The 27,075-nt window shown below is 31.8% G+C and overlaps 2 protein-coding genes across 3 annotated transcripts in view; one reads left to right on the forward strand and one right to left on the reverse strand.

Annotated features, from left to right (window-relative positions):
* LOC127718277 (prolow-density lipoprotein receptor-related protein 1-like) overlaps positions 1–27,075 on the reverse strand; it is a 208,771-nt gene that overhangs the window by 178,897 nt on the left and 2,799 nt on the right. The gene's annotated exons all lie outside the window — the stretch shown is intronic.
* On the forward strand, positions 10,836–15,435 carry LOC127718279 (uncharacterized). 2 transcript variants are annotated; one of them, XM_052224274.1, is made up of 3 exons: positions 10,836–11,725; positions 13,764–13,916; positions 15,297–15,435. In XM_052224274.1, the coding sequence occupies exons 1-3, from the start codon at positions 10,915–10,917 to the stop codon at positions 15,311–15,313; spliced, it is 981 nt and encodes a 326-aa protein (XP_052080234.1). In that variant the 5' UTR covers positions 10,836–10,914; the 3' UTR covers positions 15,314–15,435. The 2 variants fall into 2 exon arrangements, 1 of the variants encoding a protein (XP_052080234.1); XR_007989691.1 differs by having other exon boundaries at positions 10,836–13,916.

The raw sequence follows: 27,075 nt of genomic DNA on the forward strand, positions 1-27,075 counted from the left end.
TGACCTCAATATGAACCAATTTGATAGCGGGGCCCACAAATAAAAAATCTAAATTCATGGTTAGATTCAGCATATCAAAGAACCCCATATATTCAATTTTTGTTGAAATCAAACAAAGTTTAAATACTGGACCCTATCTTGGACCAACTTGAAAACTGGGCCCATAATCAAAAATCTAAACACATGTTTAGATTCAGCATATCAAAGAAATCCAAGAATTCAATTTTTGTTAAAATCAAACTAAGTTTAATTTTGGACCCTTTGGACCTTAATGTAGACCAATTTAAAAAACAGGACCCAAAATTAAAAATCTAAATACACGGTTAGATTTGGAATATCAAAGAACCCCAATAATTCAATTTTAGATGAAATCAAACAAAGTTTAATTTTGGACCCTTTTGACCTCAATATGAACCAATTTGATAACGGGGTCCACAAATAAAAAATCAAAATAAATGGTCAGATTCAGCATATCAAAGAACCCCATATATTCAATTTTTGTTGAAATCAAACAAAGTTTAATTTGGACCCCAATTTGGACCAACTTGCAAACTGGGCCAAAAATCAAAAATCTAAATTCATGTTTAGAATCAGCATATCAAAGAACCTCATATATTCAATTTTTGCTAAAATCAAACAAAGTTTAATTTTGGACCCTTCGGACCTTCATATAGATTTTTTTGTAAAAAAAAAAGATGCAACATTTGCAGATATTTTTACTGGTCTTCCTTTATAAATATGCATTTCTTTAAACATAATTTAAAAGCAGTGTAAGGGAAGTAACCAAAACGTTGTATTTGGATTACCTCCCTTACACTGTTTTAAATTATCTTTATTGTTCATTAACCATTACTTTATACATAATTTAAAAGCAGTGTAAGGGAGATAATTTCAATGATGTATTTGATTTATCTCCCTTACACTGCTTTAAATTATGTTTTGTACTAAAGTATTTGTGCATTAACCAGGACAACCTTGTTTTTCCCCCTTTTTTGCCCCTAATTCCTAAACGGTTTGAGCCATAACCCCCCAAAGCAAATCCTAACCATCCCTTTGTGGTATGGAAACTTGTAGTATAATTTCAGAGAGATCCATACACCGTTCCACAGTTATTGTCTGGAAACTAGAAAATGCTTATTTTTGGCCCCTTTTTGGCCCCTAATTCCTTAACTGTTGGTACCATAACCCCCAAAATCAATCCCAACCTTCCTTTTGTGGTATTTAACCTTATGGTAAAATTTCAAAAAGATCCATTCACTTAAACTAAAGTTAGAGTGCGAAAACCAATGTGTCTTCGGACAACGACGACGACAACAACGACGGACGACGACGACGCCGACGCCAACGTCATACCAATATACGACCACAAAATTTTTTTGCGGTCGTATAAAAAGTAAAAGAATAAAGAAATAAAGGACCACACATCCAGACCCTTATAAATGTTAGACAACAGTGACACTGTGCAGTTAGTGTACTAGACTGTTTATCACTGGGATATATAAATTATTAATGTACATATAAATCATTTCTGTAATGTCTCTTTGACCTATTGACCTGACCCAACCTAAGCTGTCAGCATTATACATGCACAAACAAATGTAGTTAACCAGCCTTGTATTATGTATATAAATATATAGGTGTGAATTTTATGATGCTACTTTGACATTAAAATATAGAATTAGAAATTCAAACAACATGAAATATATCTCTTTATTTTCATAGTTGCAATGTAGCAATACCATTAGACAATTATGAGGGTCTAAATGGGATCCATCATTTCTGAATTTTTTTATATACTTTTTTTCACTACTCTTTTTTTTTTGCCTGTTATTCTCTCTTCTTTACATTTCATCACCCAATTGTTCCCTATTCTTTATTTTTTAGGCTTTTTTTTCTCTATTCTTTTTTTTGCCCTGTATTCTGCACTTTGTGTCCATTATTCTCTAATTTGTAAACCCCGTCCAGACCCTCGATTGTGGCATGATCTCAAAATACAAAATTGTACAAAAGACATTAATTTTAAAATTTATTAGCTTACCATTTACTTCATGGTGGTAGATTTTTTTTCTGGGTCAAATTACATTTCATCAACACAATCCCCAAAAAAATAAAATGTTTGGAATATAATAACAGCAGTATCCCCTTTTCTCAGTTTTTTAATTGAGACTAAAAGTGGATATCTTCACAATCAGATTTTCCTTTCCTTTTTCCCCCCTGATCAAGTTTTCTTTTGCTACTTCAAACTTATTTTTGTTTCATTTTCAGTGTGTATTGATGACTTTAATGACCCCGTCATGTACTGGCTAGCTATGTAAAAATCTAATGCCCATGTTAGAATTTTATAAAACATTAAAACTTGTCATACCTGAACAACAGTACCAATTAAACTGCACCAGATGGGCACTTCAACAGCTAATGTCTCTTCAGCAATCCCACTTTTTTTTTACTAACAGAAAACTATTATGGCTTCATTTAAGGTGTAATACCACCATTGATTTTCCCCTATTAGTCTTTGTTAAATTTGCACTTTTCAAAAAATTGTGCAGAATTTATCTTTGTTTCAAATAAAGAAATACTTGGCATGAGTAAAGTTTTATCCTGTCCAGTACTATAGAAAAAATTTCACATAACATTTCATTGCATATAAGAAAATAACCATCACTGGAAGTTAACCAATCAAATTTTCCCCCTTTTTTAACCTGTGTACAAGCTTTAGTAACCATGTAACCTCAAGTTTCCAAAATATTCTATAGAAACCCCAAATAAAAAAATAATGGTGCTTTGAAATACCCAAGATATATGTTTATGACCCAGAAATGTTTTACTGCAATGAAATGTAGGATCAATTACCTACAACTGTCAAATGCAAGGGAATATTTTTTTTCGACCTATTTTCGTATGCAACCGGAAGTGACGTACTATGATTTGGTGGTATTACACCTAAAGAAGACTTTTTTGTTAAATAAACTGAATGTGACTTTTTCCCTTTGTAATACTGGTTATTTCAAGCATTCCTGTCAAGTTTTGTCATAATCAGTTCAATAATTTGAGAAAAATCTAGTATAATGTAAGACGACATCTACAGCGATTCGAGCAAAATTTCTTCGAAAAATCCAAACCAAGCCGTATCATGATAGAATATAGTGTGGACCAATAAATGATCAAATATTTATCTCATCTGCCTACAAACAGTTGAATATGATACAAAAGAAGACTTTAGGATGATAAATACTACTAATGGACCTCTTTGTCTTCCTTATAAGGTCTCTTTTGGTCCATTTATACCTCTCATTTCCTCAAAATTTCTACTTTTTAGGCCAATAAATAAAAATTTTGGGGTAACTTTCACTCATTTATGATAGAAATGTTATAATAAATGATTAATTGAAGTATTTAAGCTGAATGAACTATCCGTATAAAAGTTTACTGTCTCCAAGGAGGTTTCAATAAGTCCTTACGTAAAACTTAAATTTACGCCGCATTCCAGAGTGGGACATAAAACGCTTCTCTTTTGGTGAATAATTTGTTGTTACTGCTTTAAAAATAATTTCATTTACTTAAAACTATATATTTATTAAAGTATTTCTTAGGAAAAAATTTCTAGTATAGCAGAATATAAGAAATAAGGAGAAAAAGCTCCCCAAAACTCTAAGTATGGCTTGTTCTGTCAACTAATATTCATGGTAAAGTCGTATTTCAAGGAAATTTTCTCATAAAATGTGTTTTGGAGACTCAATCCACTCAGAATATTTCATTATTTGTAATATTTCACTTAAATAGCAAGAAATTTTAACACATGAGAGTACTCACAAGGTCAAAGGTGCATGTACAGCTTCCCATATTAGATGTAATACCACCATTGATTTCCCCCTATTAGTCTTTGTTAAATTTGCACTTTTCAAAAAATTGTGCAGAATTTATCTTTGTTTCAAATAAAGAAATACTTGGCATGAGTAAAGTTTTATCCTGTCCAGTAATATAGAAAAAATTTCACATAACATTTCATTGCATATAAGAAAATAACCATCACTGGAAGTTAACCAATCAAATTTTCCCCCTTTTTTAACCTGTGTACAAGCTTTAATAACCATGTAACCTCAAGTTTCCAAAATATTCTATAGAAACCCCAAATAAAAAAATAATGGTGCTTTGAAATACCCAAGATATATGTTTATGACCCAGAAATGTTTTACTGCAATGAAATGTAGGATCAATTACCTACAACTGTCAAATGCAAGGGAATATTTTTTTTCGACCTATTTTCGTATGCAACCGGATGTGACGTACTATGATTTGGTGGTATTACACCTTAAAGACCATCTAAATAAATGGAGAATGTGTCCATGGGACACAGATGAAGCCCCCGCTTGCATATAACGTTATAAAGGAGCATTACTCGAGAGTCCGAGAACGGTAAAAGTGACGCCACCCAAATTCGAACTTGATCTGTGTTTTGTGGTAATAAGCATTGTGTATAAGTTTCATAACATTTGGTAGAGGCAAACTAAAGTTAGAGACACAAAACCAATTTTAGGACAGACGGTGGACATGGAATGGAAGTACGGACAAGGGTAACACTTAATACCCCCTCCGGTGATGGCGGGGGCATAAAAATATACAATGTTTACCTCTCGTGTGATAATGTCAATATTTTACATTTTTATCACAAGGATATGCACCAATCCAACCTAAATTATATAAGGAGTGTATGACGTGTACGCATATGCCTTTTTACTGATATAAATTTCATGTCTCAAAATTAATTATCATATAATTTTAAACATGTACGATTATGTCAACAAAATTTATATTAAGTAGATCCCATACTTTTTCGGGACATTGATATCTCAATTTATGCAAGGTCAAGTTAGTTTATCACTATTTTTATACCTATGAAGTATTTGCACAGGGTGCATATGTTTTATGACACAAAGAAATTGAACAGGTGTACTAAAAAATTTCCTAATTTGAAATTTGAAAAAAAAAAATTATATCAATAGTGGTTTCTTAATTTTTTATTTTTCACTTGGCCCACATGAACATGCAGTCCTAATTGTTTCTTATTTCATTCAGCTAGATCTATAGATATATATCTAGACAATTCAGATCATTAACAAATATTCAGGTTTAACTGTACCCTGTAAATTTTAGGTTTTTTTATAAGCTTCAAGTTGAAACACATCTCTCTCAAATCATAGAGTTTGACTAAATTCAATTGGTTGATAAGTGTTTGCTTAATGCTGCCTTAGCACAAAAATACTATATGGAAGCAACCAAGACTTAATTTGACATAAAGATTAAAATCAAATTCTAGGGTTATCTATGGTATGGTACATTTGTACCTTGCAGTTAAAGCATTAAATATATATATTCCGGGTGCAGGATTTTCCTGGCTGTATTGAAGACCCATTGGTGGCCTTCTGCTGTTTTCTGCTCTTTGGTCGGGTTGTTGTCTCTTTGACACATTCCCCATTTCCATTCATAATTTTATATTTATACATGTACTACAGCCTAATTATTTGCTACTCATCTGATCATGAATGTTCCTTTATATGTGTATACATTTCTTATTCCTCTTTGTTGTTAGTTACAAAGCACCATTTAATTACTTATTAATAATGCATGAAAATCATTGAATTCAAAAAATGGTCAAATATCAAATAAATTCAGAGGCTACAATGTATTTTGAAAAAAAGAAAAAAAACAACTAAACGTGCCAGTCAATTTGTCATGAAATGAATCGAATGCATTGAAACTCTTAACTCCCCTATATTAAATGCTTCTAAATATTGATGCTATGGCTGAGGTAAAAATATATTTTGTTATATATTCGTTATATATATATATATCGTTATCTATAAAATACCAACATCATTGTTTTTCACACGAACTACAAAATCCCAGCATTACAAATAATTCCTGATCAATGGGAGCTATTTTATCATCGTAATTGGATCTATTTACGCTGTATTTTTGTTTCTGGTCAAAGATCTCCATAAAATGTCAAAATATTGCTAACGGCATTATATTGTTATGAATAATTCATTGAAGTTCATTGTACGCTTATCAATACATGCATAAGAATAATTGGCGTGAGATACTACTCCAATTTTATGCTTATTAAACATCATAGGAAATAATTGGATGCAATTTTGTTTCTGTTAAGTTAAGGATACCAGGGAGGTTTTTAAGTCCAAACTGATTTTGTTCAACAAGCTTGTTAAAAAATATCTAAAATATAAAAATAAGGAGATATGGTATGATTGCCAATGAGACAACTATCCATTAAGACCAAAGGAAGAAGTTATGACTAATTACAGGTGACCGAATAGCTCCCTGGTGAGAACAATGAGCAAAACATATATGATACATCATTAATTTGGTCTCTGGTGGATAGTTGTCTCATTGGCAATCATACCATGCACATCATCTATTCAAATATATCCTATATATATATATATATATATATATAGTTAGCTATAATCAGTTAAGGCCCCAAGATGACAAAATGTGAAACAGTCTGATTACAAAAAAATTAACAATTAATTATGATCAATTATATTAACTGGTTGAACAGAAATTTTAACCATTAATATAAAATAACATAAATTATATCTTATTTTCTCTTCTTATTTTTCAGAAAAGGGTGCTGGGCTAAAGTCATGCAAATAAGACATTGTGTCTCCTTTTCACATTCTGATTGGATATTTGATGGCTAATTGGGCATTTTTTTTAAGGGGGGACTTAAGTTCCTAGAAATTTTAAGATTTAATAGTTTGTGGCTGATTTATCATTTTTTTATTTTGCAGTATAAATATATTTCACACTGTTTGTTGCAAGTGGAACAGGAAATTCATAGTAACCTTCCTCTCGAGCACCTGAATTCACATCCAGTTCTTGGTGCACCGTGCATGGTCCTGTTGCACAATGGACTGTGTTCTGTGTCATTTTTATTTACCATATTTTTATCTTCACCATCTTTAACTTATGATGACTATGAATGGTCCAAAGTTCTCCAAAAGTGTCAATCAAAACCATTTTAAAAATACAAATTTGAAATGTTTGACATATATATAATGTTGTTACCTTAATAAAAATTTGAAATGTTTTGAAATATGCTGTGAACATGTCAGTCCAAAGTCTGACAGAAATGAGTGAATTTTTAAATAAAGAATTAAAAAAATGGACTGATAGAAATGTACTTTGGACTGACAAATTTTTAGACTAATGCCAGTTCAAATGTACAGTAAAAAGCTCAAAAGCTCTTACCCCTTAATATCTTCTTACTACTGAGTGTAAAATCAGCTGCTGCGTTAAATTTCTGATAAATTGAACTGAGTGAAAGTTTAAACTAGTTCAAATAAAAAATTCAATATTAAAATAGCTACCCTACCCTATCAGTACTAGATCTGAACCATCAATACACACTGACTGATTTGTTTTATAATCTGTTTTATTACCTACAAAAATATACCTTTTCTTTATAGATCAATCTTTTATATTTAGCATGTCGTCACACCCAAAGTCACTCAATATACAAAGAAAATGTTTACAGTTTTTTTTTTTTGGCAAAGTCACGGTCACTTCAATTAAATTTTACCAAAACTTGTAATTCCTTTAAATTATTTATCCCTTAGATGATTTGATTATATCCATATATACAAAAAAATGAAATTGATCTTATTATTTCCCCGAGTTAGTAATTCCCAAGATACTTCCAGATCCTATAAGTTTTGTCTTTAGTCATCAGCATTCTTTACAAGACATTAACCTCAATTTAGATATTGTTTTTATATTCTTCTTGCTAAAATACTGAAATATTAAACTAGGGTTACAGATTTTCAAATTGAAATCATACAAGTCACACCATGGGATTTTGTAAAACAAGATTATCTGTATATGGGACAACATGCACAACTCACACAATCACATTTCCATGTTCAGTGAACCATGAAATCTAGGTCAAAACCCTAACTTGGGATATATCTTTAATTTAAAAGTTTACATCATAATGAACATGTGTAGTTTAAGTTTCAAGTTGATATGACTTATGTCTCTTTGACATACTGTAAACCAACTAATTTTCGCGAATGATTTATTTTCGCGACTTTCGCGAGTAGAAAAATAACGTGAATATGAAAAACTTGGATCTTCTCTGATTAAAAAACATCAGGTAAATTTGAAAATCGCGAAATCAAATCGCCGCGAAGTGGTCTAGAAAGGGGTAAACGCGAAATAAAGTATCCGCGAAAAATAAGTTGGTTTACAGTATTCCCCATTTCCATTCTCTATTTTATTAACTAACTTCAACCAAAACTTTAACCTTATACGAAACAGAGGAAAAGAAAAAGGGAGTGATGGATGAACACAGATTTAAAACATGATGCCCCTATGAAAAAATAGGTATATGCATACATAAATAGGTGTTTAGTGTACTAATGTGAAAAAGGGGTGATTGTTAGGGATTCAAAGTGATAACACTCTGATGAAGGATCAGCGATGACACTCTGATGAAGGATCAGCGATGACACTCTGATGAAGGGTCAGTGATGACACTCTGATGAAGGATCAGTGATGACACTCTGATGAAGGATCAGTGATGACACTCTGATGAAGGATCAGTGATGACACTCTGATGAAGGATCAGTGATGACACTCTGAAGGATCAGTGATGACACTCTGAAGGATCAGTGATGACACTCTGATGAAGGATCAGTGATGACACTCTGAAGAAGGATCAGTGATGACACTCTGATGAAAGATCAGTGATGACACTCTGATTATACAGAAAGATATTTTGAAGAGTGTATCATTCATAATCCCTAGCCTTCATAGTGAATATATTGCAACCAAGAGTGATTTTAATCTAAATCACCTTGTTTGTACTGCATATATTTCAAATTTGATCTAGTTTAAGCTGATTAATCATATGACCATGAAATGTACAACTACAACATCAAATGCATGATGCATCACATGTTTATGATCTACCAAAAATGTAAACAAAAATGTCGTATTTTCCTTTTAAAGAATTTATTTACATAAAAGGGTTCAAAGAGTTTATATCATTTTCTTTCAAACATTTTTGACATCCATCCTAACAATACAATCATGTGATTTGATCATTATAAACCATAAAACCATGTGTAGTTTACGCATATCACTGGAAAATTTGTGTCACTTTCCATATATACAGACTGACATAACATGGTTACATCATACATAAAAGTTTTTAATACTGTGGAATGTGGATTCATTTATTTTCGTTGGTATCAATTTTTACATGGTTGAAAGAAAAAAATGCAATTTGAGGGTACTCAATTTTGTGGTTTTAACATTTGCTCCTTCAAAAAACTAAATTCGTATTAAATCACTATTTGTGGAGTATTCAAATTTGTGATTTTTCTCTACCAATGAAATCCATGAAATTTGATATGCCATGAATATTAATGAATCCACAGTGAGTATGAATAAATATAGATGGGGTATATCATGCCTTTATGATTATGAGACAGCAACCCAAGGACACAAAAAATCAAAATACAAACAGGGGTCAATATAATTCGGACTTCAACAATGAGACAACCTGTCAAAAGCTCTAAAGGTGGTACTAAACACCTTGACTAAAATTTATTTGGCTTGTTTAATTTTCATAAAATCTAGACAAAATATTTACTTTGACCCTTTGAAAAAAATATAAAAATTTCAAAACACTTGAACCACACACTTTATCGGAAAAATTTCATTGGATATATAGCAGTTTGACCAACACTCATTTTGATCATTGAGAAGCTTAATATTTCCTTAACAATAGAATGTGATTAAAACGTTCAGCTGATTTTTAAAAGAGTTATCTCCCTGTAGTGTTATGTACCAACTTAATTGCCACAGGCCTGGAAAAGTTTTGAAAGATTTCATTGCATTGAAAGACTATCAAAGATCTCCTTAAAGATCAATTCAAAATGGACGGCAATGACAGCGTTCTCCCTAATAACTTTCATAACATCAGATTTGAAATAGCAATGTCTACTTGTACACAAATATATAGAAGGATCCACTTAATACTACATTTAATTATAAAATTCATTTGAAAGCTCCTTGGTAAAAAAAAAAATTGCTGAAAATGACGACTTTAAAACAGTACTACGCAAAACAATAAAGAAAGGTTTTCTTTTACATAGCAAACAAACCAAACTCTAAAAATCTCTGTTAACCATCCAGGTTATGAAACAACATAATGTACAAAATTTATTCAACAATGGGTAAATGTATTTATAAAGGTTACTCGGGAACACGTGTATTTGTTTACTTTTAACACGTGTGTTTAAATCAAAACATGTTTATGTTTAATTTGATTGGACCATCAGTAAGTTATTACCGGTTTAAGTTATATCAATCATGATAACTTCATGCTAGAATTTTAGCGCTAAAATTATAATAAGATATCTAGAATTGTCATTCGAGGTTCGCCTATCCGACAGAAAGGTTCGTTTTTTCTTAAATCGCCACTTGGTAAAATGTCCGAATCTTCTCCACGTCTGGAATTGAATGAAGACATACTACTCGAAGGAGATAATAGTTTACCGCCACCTAATATTCATAAAGCAGCTGATAAGTCGTCTGATTTGGTAGATACTGTAGAGCTTTTTAAGACAATTTTAGACAGCAAGTTAGGTGAGTTGAAATCTGAACTCATACAAGAACAAGATTGCCTTAAGAGAAAAATTAAGGAGGACGTCACTCTAAAATTTAAGGGGGAAGGAAACAGAATTCAGTACACCTTTAACGAGGAATTATTAGACACTGTTAATAAACTTTCAAAATTCATCCCTAACTCCAATACTCAAGCCTATAGATTAGTTCTTGACATAACTGATAAGATCAAAAGCCGTAATAAGAAAATACGCATAGCTGATGCTTCCCCTGCTGGTTGGGGAACCGTTAGGGAATACGAATCCAATGCCGTGGCTTCAGATTCTGAAGATGAGAGAAAGATACGACAAGCTGAGACCAGAGCTATCCGTACCTCCAAGGAGAAGTCAAAATCTCGCCAGCAACCTTACCCAAAAAATCCGCCTCGTCAACAACCTGCGGAATCTTATGGTAACCCTGCTTACGCTCAGCATTATCAACGTAATCAGCAACAGCCCTTTCGTGGGAGCTTCGCAAGGCGTGAGCCTTGCTCAATCGACACGTGCCACTACTGCAAGCAACAAGGCCACTGGAGAAAAAACTGTCCTCTTCTCGCCAGTCTCAGGTCATCCAACAGCAACTCCACAACCTACCAGAAGTAGTAAAGTAGGGCCTGAACGTCACTCTCCAGTCATTGTGAATGATAAGTATTTAGACACTATTAATGACCAATTTTCTACATGTTTTGTTGATAACGATTATATAGAATCTTTTTTAGATCAAGTTCAATATTTTGAAAATTGTCAGTCATATGATAAATTTAAAGGGGTGAAAGGTAGATTAGCTTGTCATGTAAAGTATTGGGAAAATATAGGTGCTTGTCCTTTTGTGCTTGATACAATAAAAAATGGTTATGTTATTCCATTTATAGATACACCTTTTAAAATGTACCACAGAAATAATAGATCAGCACGGCAGAATACTGAATTTGTCACAAAGTCAATTGAAGATTTAGTTCAAATAGGTTGCGTAATTAAAGTGCCTTTTCAACCATATGTGGTAAATCCATTGAGTGTTGCTACTCAAAAGTCCGGTAAGAAACGACTTATTTTAGATATGAGTCAATTGAATAAACACATAAAGCGCGAAAAAATAAAATTTGAGGATTGGAAGTTAGCTATACAATATTTTGACAAAGATATGTATCTGTTTAAGTTTGATTTAAAATCTGGTTATTTTCACTTAGACATATGCTCACAGCAACAGACTTTCTTAGGTTTTCAGTGGGAAGGTCAATTTTATTGCTATACTGTTTTAGCTTTCGGAATTACTACCGGTCCGTACATTTTTACTAAATGTTTGAGGCCACTAGTAAAATTTTGGCGTGGAAACGGTATAAAAGTTGTTTTGTATTTAGATGATGGATTTGGCATGAGTCCAGATGAAAATACATGTAATGAGCAATCGTCCTTCGTAAAAAGGTCTTTGATTGATGCTGGTTTCCTTATTAACGAGGAGAAGTCTGTTTTTAAACCTGTTACCGAGTTAGAATGGTTGGGAATAGTTTGGAACTCGAAAGAATACAAATTATCTATTACTCAACGTCGAGTTGACGATTTGATTTTCTCATTGAATGTAATTTTGGCTAAATTTCCCTATGTTACAGCTAGATCTTTAGCTCAGGTTGTAGGTAGAATTATTTCTATGACTCCCGTAATCGGAAATGTGGCTAGAATTATGTCAAAGTTCTGTTACATGGAAATTGAAAGTAGAATTGGGTGGGATATTCCCATTACAGGGTACAAACCCGTCGAGGTTTTATCAGAGTTAAAGTTCTGGTTAGAAAATGTCACCATGATTAACTATCGTAATTTATGTCATTACAGTAAATCTTCTGTTGTCATATACTCAGATGCTAGTAATATTGCCGCTGGTGCATACACCGTTGAATTAGAAAATAAGATTTTCCATAAGATGTGGACATGTAGTGAAACGGTACAAAGCTCCACATGGAGAGAGCTGAAAGCTATAGAGTTGGCCCTTTTTTCTTTTAAGAATAGTTTCACAGGAAAAACTATAAAGTGGTTTACTGACAATCAAAATTGTGTCAAAATTGTTAATTCGGGAAGTATGAAAGAAAATCTTCATGTTATAGCAAAATCTATTTTTTCATTTTGCATTCAAAAAGGAATATCAATTGACATTCAATGGATTCCCAGAAAAGAAAATGAAAAGGCTGATTATATCAGCAAAATGGTTGATTTCGAGGACTGGGGAGTCACACATATATTTTTCAATTTTTTAAATGATATGTGGGGTCCTTATTCGATTGACAGGTTTGCAAGTGTCGAAAATAGAAAAGTTATGAGATTTAACTCCTTATTTTGGCAACCTGATTCTGAAGCAGTTGATGCATTTTCTCAAGTTTGGACCAATGAAAATAATTGGCTAGTTCCACCAATTAATCTTGTGATACGATCGATTAAACACATTATAGCTTGTAAAGCTCGAGGCACGTTAGTTGTGCCTAAGTGGATTTCTGCTGCATTCTGGCCTTTGATATTCGATAAACATCTGATTTATCAAGATTACGTAAAAGATGTTATTGTGTTTAAAAATACTGATGGTATTTATAAGCAAGGTTCGAATAAGAATACGATATTCGGAATTGAACCGTTTGGTTCGCCAGTTTTGGCTGTTTTGCTAGATGCATCTTAGACATGGCCCTAATATATATAGATATATTTTAGCAGGCATGGTCTGTTTGTGACATGGCCCTAATATATATATAGATATATTGTAGCAGTCATGGTCTGTTTGTGACATGGCCCTAGTATATGTATATTGTAGCAGGCATGGGTGTTTATGTTGACATGGCCCTAGTATCGGTAATGATATTGTAGCAGGCTTGGTTTTTTATTTGACATGGCCCTAGTATCTATAATGATATTTTAGCAGGCATGGTAATTTGTTTTACAGTTTATGGCCCTAGTATCTATAAAGATATTGTAGCTGGCGTTGAAATATTTGAATATATATTATATTTTACTGTGTATAGAAATCTGAAATATGCTAATAATTCGTCCTCTGTATATGTATATAAAATGTTATTGCAATTTTACGTTTTTCAGATATTTTTTCAGTAGGACATTGGTCAGACTTTAATTCACAAGTTGCCTCTAATAATGATCTCAGCAGTTTGTTCAAACAGTTACCAGAATTCCTTCTTTCGTCCAAGGCTGCGAGTACTCAGAAGAAATATAGATATGCCTTCAATTCATGGTGTAAGTGGACTAGTCAATATTCTTTTTCACCATTGCCAGCATCTCATTTACATATTTCTTTATATTTAATTCATTTGTCTGAAACTGCAAAATCGGTTTCAAAATTAAATGATGCTTTTTACACCATAAAATGGGCACATAAATTAGCTGGCGTTGCTGATCCCAGTGAAAATAATCTAGTTGCATCTGTTCTTGAAGGGGCTCATAGAAAAATAGGTCATTCAGTTGTCAAAAAAGAACCTATCACACCGCATATTTTGAAAAATATTGTATGTAAATATGCTAATAATACTTGTAATTTAAAAGATGTAAGAATAGCATGTATGTGTTTATTAGCCTATGCTGGCTTTTTAAGATTCTCCGAGTTAGCTAACTTGAGAAGGTCTGATATACAGTTTTCCCCTACTTACCTTACACTTCATTTAGTCAAGAGTAAAACTGATGTATATAGGGAAGGGAAAGATGTTGTCATTTCAAAAACAGGGAATATTACATGCCCGGTAGATGTACTTCAGCGTTATCTAAAGTTAGCTAACATTCCTGAAGAATCGAATGATTTTATTTTTAGATCTATTTGTTATTGTAAATCTTTGAATATATACAAACTTAGAAAGAGTAGTCATATTTCTTACACCAGAGCCAGAGAGTTATTGTTATCTGCACTTGACAGTTTAGGTCTTGATAAAAAACAGTTTGGCTTACATAGTTTGAGGTCAGGAGGAGCTACTGCCGCGGCAGAAGCTGGAATAGATGACCGGTTGTTTAAGAAACACGGGAGATGGAAAAGTGATAAAGCCAAAGATGGTTATGTTAAAGAGAGTATACTCAACAGATTGTCAGTATCTAAGAATTTAGGATTGTAATTTATATTGTTTGTCCCCCCTTTTTCTTTATGTCCCTTTCTTTATCAATCGAAGCTTTCTGTGCTGTCGGGGCGAGCTGATAACCAAAAACTGTGTTGAGTTTTTACTTTGTAAATGCTTTATGTTCGTTTGAAGTATTGAATAAGAACATAAATGTATTTATAAAGGTTACTCGGGAACACGTGTATTTGTTTACTTTTAACACGTGTGTTTAAATCAAAACATGTTTATGTTTAATTTGATTGGACCATCAGTAAGTTATTACCGGTTTAAGTTATATCAATCATGATAACTTCATGCTAGAATTTTAGCGCTAAAATTATAATAAGATATCTAGAATTGTCATTCGAGGTTCGCCTATCCGACAGAAAGGTTCGTTTTCCCACCCACCCACCCCTTTTATTAAGACTTCATAGGAATGTGAATCAGTATGTTATGTAGAAAATAGTTGATAAAATACATGTATGTAAATCGAAATGATTTTTTCTTCAACTTATAGAACATTTTTCTATTGTAGATTGTGTTTATATGTGATGGCAGCGGTCGATGACAGCAAATTGGACATTTGTTTATTGTTTATAATAAAAATAAGCTTTCTGTGCTGTCGGGGCGAGCTGATAACCAAAAACTGTGTTGAGTTTTTACTTTGTAAATGCTTTATGTTTGTTTGAAGTATTGAATAAGAACATAAATGAAAAAGCCTGCATACCAATAAGCTGGCAGCCAACAATTGAGATTTTCTTTAAATCGGTGCAAAAATTTCAACATTTCTCTCCTTGTCCTCATTGTGACCCCACCCAAATTCAACAGTCAGTGAATTGAGCCTAATCAAAACCTTATTGTAAATATAACATAAAGAATGAAAACATTATGAAAAATCTCCCAGCATTTAATCTAATTTATAGTATTTTCATTTACTTTAATTTCATCATTATCGCATGTACAATTTTATTTTTTGTTCACAGATTTACAAATTGAAGAAAATAGGCATGAATGTTCTGATAAAACTTCACCTAAGAGATGACCTGCTGAGAAACCAAATGGGCAGATCAAAGGTGAACATACTAGTGGTCATTACATCACAGATATAGATACATGTACAGTACCTTTACAAGGTGTAACACCTGTGTTACACCTGTGTCTACCTGTACATCAATAAAATATGAATTATAGTGTAATTATTACAGCTTTTATGGTCAGTGTCTAGTCAATTGTTTTAGAAACCTATAAAATTTTACTATATAATTGTGCTTGACCTCATGAACTGCTACCAGGTAGATCTATCATAAAGTATATTCTAAAAAGAGTGGAGTGCATGGGCCTTTTAGTATACTGTAAATTCAGAAATTATTGCGATGTTTTTATTATTGCGAAAAATGCGACAGGGTTATAGTCGCAATAATTTAAACTCGCATTTTGAAATATCTTATATGAATTAAACAGGATTGGTCTCAATATCGCAAAAATTAGAATCGCATTTTAGTCTTAAATGACAAAATCGCAATAATAAATGCACGCAATAATTTCTGAATTTACAGTACCTTCTTGTAAATTACTAAATATAACTCTTCAAAATAAGTAAGTACTAATTCCAGGAATCTTTTCGAGTATAACAGACTGGTCTATTCATTCTAAAATGAGGGAACTATTATTATTTTTTATAAGGTTTTAACTTTTGTTTATAGGAAGAGATCATTAAACAAAACAGGTACCCTCCTTTCACAGTCATAATGCCAACCTCACATTGAGTCATTCATAGTTACCTGACTTAAAATAAAATTTATATATGCATTTCTTTTTTCGATATTAAACAAGTTCCATTGAAGTCGAGTAATCCCACGTGCAATGATTTGTGCCTACTATATAAGGTGTTTGGCAGGAAAATTTCTTTATGGAGTCTTGTTACACAAAACCACAACACATCTCCTTTATTTTTTCTTTGGTGGTATCAATTTGTGAATTTTAATGAGTAAACTTAGCAATTTGCATCAGTTGTGAAAATTATATAATAATTACTGGTGTGTGTTATAAATGTGATTTATGTAATATATATGAATAAAATCGTAACGAGAGACTCAATCCGAATATTCTGTGTTTGTCATTATTCAGTAAGGAAATACAATATTTATTTTTGGAAGAACGAAATGTTGGGTGAAAATATCTTATCTTATCTTTAATGCATAAGCCGAATTTGAACTTCATGCAACCTGGCTAAAAATGGATACAAGGAATCTTTACAAAAATTTAGAAATATTGAGATCATAACATTTGAAACTGGTTAAAAATTAGGTCAGTGACCTACTTAGCTTATCCTGCAGGACCAAGGCCAGTGTTACTTTCATATTTGAGAATAATTAGAATGGAAATACCCAGTATCTATATTACAACTCTTTAGGCATGTTGGATTCCCTAAACAAAATTTATGCATGCAAAAGGACTATTACTACTATAAATGACTCACTGTTTTTTTATTGTGGAGTCATTGATTTCCTTATATACTAACATGACTAAATACATGTACAAATATGTAGTACTAGTTTTCATGGCTTAAAAAAACATGCTGTTTCAAGGTCATAATCACTTTGATTTAACAATGGGTTTTATAACAAGATCACATCGATTTCATTTAAGGATGTTTGCTCCTATGTTTTATTATAACAAGCTTTTTAAAAGACTGTTATAAATTGATAGTATATAAATAATAGATTGGGATTTTAAAAGATTTTCAAAAATGGCTTTTTAAACTTTAAGTTATAACATTAAGAAAGGAAAAGTAGGGGTTAGCGAGAAAAAATCTTAACTGCACTACAATGATAAAATAACTAGAGGATTCCGAATATCTGACAAAAAGTGCCTCTACCCATATACTAAATCTGTTATCTTATTAATAATAACAGATTCAAAGTGTCATAATTTTTTTTTATTTAACCCCAAATCTATCTGGATTATTTTCTTTAATGAATGTCTCACCTTTTAATAGGTTACATCAAATGTCGTGTAATACAAGTCAAACCTTATCATTTTAACAAATAGGAGTCAACCCCACCCAAAATCTTCAGATTACAAAAGAACAAATGTTATCTGAACAGATTTTTTGCATTTTAGACATTTTTGCTTTGCCAATGTTTGGAAAATATCTAATCATAGCTGCTTAGAATCATGAGAGTTCACCTATCAGGGATCACCATAGGCTAATTGAGGATTGCGCCCTTGGATTTCCAATAAATTCTTGATATTTCTCAGCAAAAATTTTTAATTTTCAGATTATATGCTAGGTTTGGAAAATAATACTGTATAATTCAAAAATAAAATAAAATTAGGTTTTATCTTTTTTTATGTCATAAAATAGATGTACATTTTGTGCATCTAAATACATGTATATGCATGCATTTTAGAGTATTACGAAAGGTTAAAAATGTATAAAATTCAAAAAATATTTTCTGCAGATTAAAAATGCAATATTATCTTATAAGCTCCACCCTTGAAAACATTTCTGTGGTGATCCCTGCCTATAAAGCTTATGTTTCTCTGATAATATGTAGATAATACATGTACATGTATATCAATCGATGTCCCCTCAAGTTCTTCCTTATATATTTCTCCGAACCTAATCAAATCATGAATTCATTACATTTTTTGGTTTCTAAATAAGGCCAATTTATGTGTACAAAGGTCAATGCAAAAGTCCTGCAGAAAAAATTAGCTATCATAACATTGGCAGTGCAATTTGGCCTGAAAAATTACTTGTTTCTCAAAAATGCAGCCTGAATTACATTTCCCGAAATTCTAGGAATTTGAATATAACTGCAAAAAAACCCAGAGAAAATGGTTTTAAAAGCATCATTTTCAATATTAAAATACAATAAATTTAGCATAACTCCTACATTTATTTGTATCTGGTTACTAAAAATTCGTAAGGGTTCCGCGGAACCCAGTGTCTCGCCTACTTTTGGTGTTAATCGCAGGCTCAACAAAATTGAGGAAAAAAATTAATAAAAATATTCCTCTCTATACTATCTTTTGATTGTAAGTAGCTTCTGTCCAAGTTTGGTAAAAATCCAGGATAATTTATGAATCTAATAAATGTTTAAAAAACTTAAACTGCAGAATGTATGTAATGTTGACTGGAAGAAAAACTAAGTCCATTTATAAGTAAAATCTGGAAAAAATGGAACAAAATTTTATCAAAATTTCCTTCTAGATACTAGCTTTTGATCATAAACAAGCTTCTGTCCAAGTGTGGTACAAATCCAGGATAGTTTAAGAAAGTTGTTAAAATTTTAAAAACTTTAACCACAGAGTGAATGTAATGTTAACTGGCAGAAAAACTAAGTCCATTTATAAGTAAAATACGGAAAAAATGGAATTTTTTTTTTACAAAATTTACTTCTGGATACTATCTTATGATCATAAAAAAGCTTCTTTCCAAGTTTGGTAGAAATCCAGGATAGTTTAAGAAAGTTATTAAAATTTCAAAAACTTTAACCACAGAGTGAATGTAATGTTTCCTGGCAGAAAAACTAAGTCCACTAATAAGTAAAATATGGAAAAAATGGAATTTTTTTTTTACAAAATTTACTTTTGAATATAATCTTATGATCATAAACAAGCTTCTGTCCAAGTTTGGTAGAAATCCAGGATAGTTTAAGAAAGTTATTAAAATTTCAAAAACTTTAACCACAGAGTGAATGTAATGTTTCCTGGTAGAAAAACTAAGTCCACTTATAAGTAAAATACGGAAAAAATGGAATTTTTTTTTTACAAAATTTACTTTTGAATATAATCTTATGATCATAAACAAGCTTCTGTCCAAGTTTGGTAGAAATCCAGGATAGTTTAAGAAAGTTATTAAAATTTCAAAAACTTTAACCACAGAGTGAATATTTGTGGACGCCGCCGAGGACGATGACGCCGACGCCGACAGAATGTAGGATCGCTATGTCTCGCTTTTTCGACAAAAGTCGAAGGCTCGACAAAAATGAACTGTTCTGCATGTCATAAAACTTAAGCATTATCTATTAAGAATTGATTGGTTGGTTGATGGCTGCTTAACAATCAGAGATTGTGTTGTGAATTAATGTTAAAGTACAACCAATCTGCAGAGATATCAGTGTGCAATATAAATACAATAGAACTGAAAATGGAAACAGGGAATATGTCAAAGAGACAACAATGTCAGCATAACCAAAGAGCAGAAAACTGCAAGAGGCAATCAATGGGTCTTTAACGCAGCAAGAAAATCCCGCACCCAGGTACACATTTTGGGGTATTGAGGAAAAGTTGCATTTTCATGAAGATCAGGGATACTTATTTTTGTGGTTTTGACAAGTCTGAAAGCAAGCCTATTTGAAGTTTGCATTTCATTAAACACTTAAAATCGTGGTTAATCATTACCCACGTAGCAATGAAAATAAGTACCTCAAGAATGTTCAGACATTAGTGCCTGTGCTTCTACAGAAGTTTCTGCTAATGTAAAGGACAATCTTGACAATTTCACTTTTTAATTCAAACAATTTTCTCTATTTACTTCCCTTCCAAGTTGTGTTTGAATTTTTTTCCTATCAAAATTTTGTAGAGGTATGTATTTCATTTCAAGTATATAATTCATGCATAAACTTCTTTTCCAGTTCAGTGGGTCACAATTCTCTAACCTAATAAGTATGAATTACTTATCCTTAAGAAAGTAATCCCATCTTACATAATCTATATTTAAATACATTACAGCAGATTTAAGCTTAAAGCTGAATAGAAAATTACCACAAAATGATATTTGACATAATCTGACCACGGATTACTAGAATAACGAGAGTCCTAAAATGTAATATTGCCAAATATTATTTTTATAGATCTATTTGCTGATTTGTCCTATATATATATATGTATCACATAATATTGCCCAGTTTTATTTTTTCTTTATAGAAATATGTAAATTTGTAACATTCCTTAGTATACTAACATCTTTTTATGTTCAAATATATTTTTCTTTAGATAAATGACCTAAATATATATGTAAATCATTACGAAATACATTTAGTACATGTATATAGATTCATTGCAAGTTAAATGTATTTTAGGGTTAAGGAAATCTACCAAAATAAAGGAGCTCCATCATGTTAAAGACCCCATTGTAACTTTTTTTAATTGAAGAATAGCCATAAAACAATTTTCTTTGTATGGCATTGTAAATTGAAAAGTGTTTTTTGTTTTTATGTTTAAATGAATAATTATTTTTCCTAAGATTTAACCTAAATATATATATATAACATTATGAAACACATGTAGAATAGATATCTATATAAGTTAAATGTATTTTAGGGTTAAAGATACATGTATCAACCAAAGAATCCTCCTATATCCTATGCTGGAGGACATCCTGTTCTTTTGGTGATCTGATCTATAACAGTTTAGTTTTAGCTCTATCTTAAAAGCCCCATCGTAACTTTTCTCAAGATGAAAAATCTTTTTATGTTCATATTTTTTTACTTCAGATTAATGTTAAACAATATGAAATACATTCGATTAAATGTTTTTAGGATGAAAGACATCTACCAAAGAATCCTCCTCAAACTTGTGCAAACATCCTGTGTTAGTTTTTGTTTTTTTATGTTGTTCTGTTGTTTTCCTCTTATAGTTGATGTGTTTCCCTTGGTATTGGTTTGAGACCCGGATTTGTTTCAGTTAAATCGATTTATGACTATCGATTTGATTTTGATTTTTGGTGTTTTAACGCCACTTTTAAGCACCGCTTTTGGGCTATTTCGTGGCGGCCAGCTTTTATTGGTGGAGGAAGCCGGTTTGCCCGGAGAAAACCACCAACTTATGACTATTGAACAGCAGTATACTACTGTTGCCTTTATTTGCTCCATGTCAAAGGTCCCATTGTAAATTTCTTATGATAAAGAACAGCCATAAAAACAAAACATTTTTCTTGTGTGTTTTGTAAAGTGTGTAGTCAGGGGCGGATCAAGCCATTTTCAAAAGGGGGGTTCCCAACTCAGGATAAAGGGGGGGTTCCAACTATATGTCCCCATTCAAATGCATTGATCGTCAAAAAAAAAAGGGGGGGGGGGGGGGTTCCGGGGGTTCCTGGATCCGCCACTGGTAGTAATTTTGTTGTGAATGAATAAAACATACTGTGGATTCATTGATATTCTTGGCTTTCTTGGGTAAAAGTAAACTATGAATTGAAATATTTGATGAAGTACAATTTGTCTATAGGCTTTTTAAGCAGACTTCGGCAAAACGAAGAAATCTAATATCCATGAAAATGCAATTTTTCCTCAAATCCACAAAAATTAATATCCACAAAAAACAAACAAATCCCCAGTATCCCTTATTTTCCATTTCCAGGACTAAAGACTTATAAACAAAGCCAATATTTATTACTACCAGAGGCGGATTTAGAGGGTTTTTCAGGGGGCCTGGGCCCCCCTTTTGTGGGAAAAATTTGGTTGATTATTTAGGGAATCACTGAAGCATGACTGGAGCGGGCGCCCTCTTAGGCAGTCAGTGGGCCCCCCCTTATGAAAATTTCTGGATCCACCACCGACTACGATTACAGATAGCGATTACCACATCCCTGCCGGAGAACCCATCGAACTCTTGAGAACAAAAGAATTCAATCTTATTAGGATATCAATGATCATTCCCACATAGCTCCAATGACACTGACAAAATTAATGAAATGGAAGTTAATTACTTTGTTAAGCTTTTTCAGCCGAAACTCATCACGATCGAATTTCACCCTCTTCTTTTTTCATTACAACAACACAAAGTTTCTACTAAACCGCACTCTGGTTGACAGAAAATCAATTTTCTAAATAAAAGTTTGTTCAAAATCCATGTAAAAACGAATTAATAGTCAAAAGAATATCTATAGAAAAAAGTCATTTCTTCATATTATGTGATAATGTTCTTCAAAGGATTAATTCATAGAAGCATAAGTTCCTAAAAGATGTTGAAATTTTGAAATATTAAACTTCAGGATATAGAAGCATAAATTCCTAAAGATGTTGAAATTTTGATCATCAGGAGATATTTAGAAATATTAAACTTCAGGATCTATAAAAATGTATACACGACAAAATAAAATAATTACAGCATGTTTAAAAATACCATTGAAAGTTGTTTTTTTTAAATACAAGTACATATCAGCATGTGAGAGTCTACAAGTACTGGACTACGAAAAATTAGACTGGTTCTCACCAATTTCTAAACAGAAGTCCCAAGATTCTACATTTGAGCTGAGTCTAGAAATCGTTACTATCACAAACATCTATATATATATATATATAATGAAGCCTAGGTGGTCGAGTGGTCTAGCGCGTCGGATTCAGTAGCATGAGTTCGAATCCCGGCGAATTTACAGATCTAACATTGTTGGGCTGATGTTTAGACGAGTTGTATATAGTCGAAATCCGGATATGGTGTACAAAATTTTGCACCTGATGTTTGCGGTATACCATCTTTTCAGCAAGTTTATTGTTTTCTGTTTGGTAATAAATTAATTATAAGATCCATTTTTTACATCTTGTGATCCGTTTATTTGGCAATTGCAATGGCAGTCAGCAGGACTTAAGAACATCAGTTGTTCGACCTGCTAGTCAAATGCGTTTTGTTAAAATATACTTTTTCACTTTTTTGGTCTTTTGGAAAATGTTGTTTGTGCTGTATTTAGACCCCTCTACTAAGAAATTTGTTTTGCATGCACACGTATAAAAATTCTTGTTTTATATATATATATATAAACAAGTCTAAATTGAAAACAACGTTCAAACCTATGATTGCGTTGGATAAAAACCTCAATTTTCATACATGTGCATGTAAAACAAATTTCTTGATAGGGGTCTAAATACAGCACAAACATCATTTTCCAAAAGACCAAAAAAGTGAAAAAATATATTTTAACAAAACGCATTTGACTAACAGGTCAAACAACGGATGTTCTCAAACCCTGCTGACTGCCATTGGTGATTGCCAAATAAATATGTATATATATATATATTACCAAAGAATTAAATTAGTAATCTAAATCTTGATTTTATTCATCATTTTCTTTAGACCAGAGAAGTGTTCAATGATGAAAAAACACTGTTTTTAAATTTAACTGGTTAGTGAATACTTTATAATGTGCATAGGCCATGCCAAAAATTATCTTATGACAACAAGTCCGTAGATTTATCAGAAAAAAATCAATTTAAAACCCTTGGGCAATATTATTTGCTCTTTTCTATTATTTTTTCATGAAAATTAGGCAAAATGTAGGGCTTAAATCGTTGAGAATGAAATGAGTTGTTACAAAGGACAACTTTTTGTTTTGCCAGTGCAGTAAATGGGTAAACCCAATCCCCTCATACATGTATGGTCAAGGTCAAGAGAATTTAAATGTTTTTATTAGTAATCAATAGAAGTCAGATCCTTATTTATTCAAACACAAATTTAACACTGACTTGTACATTATCACCAGGTAAATCATCTATGGTGTATTGACCTTCTTGTCACTTGGTCACAATACAATGTACCTTTGTTAGCAAAATTATTTGTACTTGCAGTGTGTATTTTACAATGGCCAATAAGTGCAAAATGAAAAGAAAATACTGGGTAGTATTTTTTCAGTCAAAATTTTTTATATAACAAAATGAAAAAGTTATTCAAATCTATAAAAGTAAATTTTTTCATCTTTTTGTAATTTAAGCTACTCATTTATTATATTTTTTTCATAAAGAACCAATGGACGAATGCAGTATTTCTAGCTACATACATGTACAACAAGTAGAAAGCATATAGATTCCTTTGTAAAGCAGTCATTAACATGATTAGTACTAAGAGTAGGGAACTAATAATTGAACTAATAGTTTTGTTTGTTTTAGTCACAAATCATAGAAGTTGATTTATAATATATGACAATAAAGTTTGAACTGAATTGAAAGAATTATGCATTTCGATGAAATCATTAAATTTATTCAGTTCTATTTTGAGTCCCAATGTTTCAAAATGTATACCTGTGTAATAAAACTAATGCAGCAGATATATTTTTAACCACACTACTGAGTACTTCCTTATAATAAATGAATGTATACAAATCACATCCTTAACTGTGAAATCCTGGAATTATCATTGTTTAATATTAGTATATAGATAATATACACAATAAAGGCTTCATTCAACCTACGAAAAATTAGGGTTAACAATATTCTACTCTTTTACTGTGTACTTGCTAGCCCATAATGGAGGGAAACATCTCCCCTTTGCCCCCCTTATCATGTAATAGTCCTGTCCTGTATTGTATGCATTTCGTTTTCTGAAGGAAAATATATACTTTTCAATGCAAAAATTATCAAATCTAACTACTGTTAAAAGCTTTTTCTTTATGACCAAAAAATACTTTAGTTCAAACAAAAACACATGAATTCATTTTTTTTTTAAACATAATCAAGCTTTCCATTTTCAACAAGAATCAGTGCTAATCCTTAAATCCAAATTTCCCGAGCATCTGAGGCTGAGATTACCCCTGTAACGTTTTTTTTTTTTGGGGGGGGGGGGGGGTGGGTTCTTGTTGCTCATTCTTTAGATTTCTATGTAACAATTGTTGGGTTTTGTATACTGTTGTTTGTCTTTTGGTCTTTTTTTCTGTTTTTGCCATATGCATGGCGCTGTCAGTTTATTTTCGACTTATGAGTTTCAATGTGCCTTTGGTATCTTTCGCCTCTCTTTCACATTTAGATTTTTATCAGAACACTAAAACTCTGAAACTTTTGATGATGATAGAAAAAAAAGATACTTGCAGTTTAATTTATACAATGTAAAGTATATATAGTAAACAATACAAAAATAAAAAGACGTGATATGATTGCCAATGCGACAAATTTTCACCAGAGACCACAAGACATAGAACTATTAGAAGTAAACAAATATACATAAATATAGATAAAACAGTAAAAAATGAAACGCAGATGTCAAAATGTAGAGACAGGATTATTTTATATTAAACATTGTCTCAGGAATCAAAGTCAAGCAACAAACAGAGAAGGTATGAAATCCCATCCATTTCCAGATGTGCCACTCGGAAAAAACATCCGTAATAAACAATGGATTACAAAACTTTGAATAAATGTTTGTCAAACAAGTCCCAAAGCAATTTTGCTTTATCGATCACAGCTAAAGTTCTTAAAATTATTTTTCCATCTTGATGGAGATTCTCTTAATAAGCCTAATGGTGACACATGCTCTTTCCAAACTCGGGAAATTGCGTTACTGCATGATTAGTTTGCGAAAGATGTAAATGAGAAAGGAAAAAATCTGTCTACAAAATAGTAATTAAGACAATCAATCGGAATGGTGAAAAATTATTTTGCATAAAATTCATTTGGCCTGAGTTCAATTTTGTGACATTTGTTTTGTTTATCTTTTGAGGAGTTTTGCTACACCTCTGGAGGATTTCCTCATCTCAACCTATCCATGACGCAGGATTATCTCAGAATTTTTCTTTCGAGCTTCAAAATTCAAAATTTCCCAAAATTTTTGTGAGTCCCAACATTAAACTTAACTGATCAATATTTTCAGAAATTTGTGTGGGTCCGACAGAAAATAGTGAGTCTAAATCTCATCTAGTTGCTTTACCGAGAACCCTGATGATTGGAGTGGGTATAAAGTGGTCAAAAGTTCCAAATGGCACTGTGAGCCCATCCTTAAGGGTGGACATCTTCCCTATCATCATATGACTTAAACATGAAAATAAAATACTGTTGAAAAAATAAGTTAAGCTTTTGTACAAAATCAGAGTAAAATTTGAATGGCCATGGGCTTCCCATTTTGTGCAGGTAAAAATGACATTTACTCCAACTGAACTGTATCGAACATGTAATTTGTATTTGGAAAAGATATCTAATACAGCCTACATGTTTGTTTATTTTGAAGATTAATTAGACTGATTATTTGTACAGTATATCAACATTGGTTGGAGTCTGATTTACATAACTAAAAAAAAAAACATTAATTTGTCAAGACTAAATTAACATTACATCTACGTCTCAGGTACACGTAATTGCATAGACCATAAATTAACAATAATTTGGTACACGTAATTGCATAGACCATAACTTAACAGTGATTAATCATTTTAACCAGAAATTTATGTAAAATGTTGCTTAAACAAATTACTTGGGATGTTCTTAAATCATGTATTATAGACCAAATACCTATATTACCTGGTTTCAAACAATAATCTTGTTACACGTAATTTTTTTATAAAACAGTTCCTGTAATTGCAATTAGACTATAACTTACCAATAATTTAA

This window comes from Mytilus californianus, unplaced genomic scaffold (genome assembly GCF_021869535.1).
Source record: "Mytilus californianus isolate M0D057914Y unplaced genomic scaffold, xbMytCali1.0.p SCAF_10, whole genome shotgun sequence".
Lineage (NCBI taxonomy): Eukaryota > Metazoa > Mollusca > Bivalvia > Mytilida > Mytilidae > Mytilus > Mytilus californianus.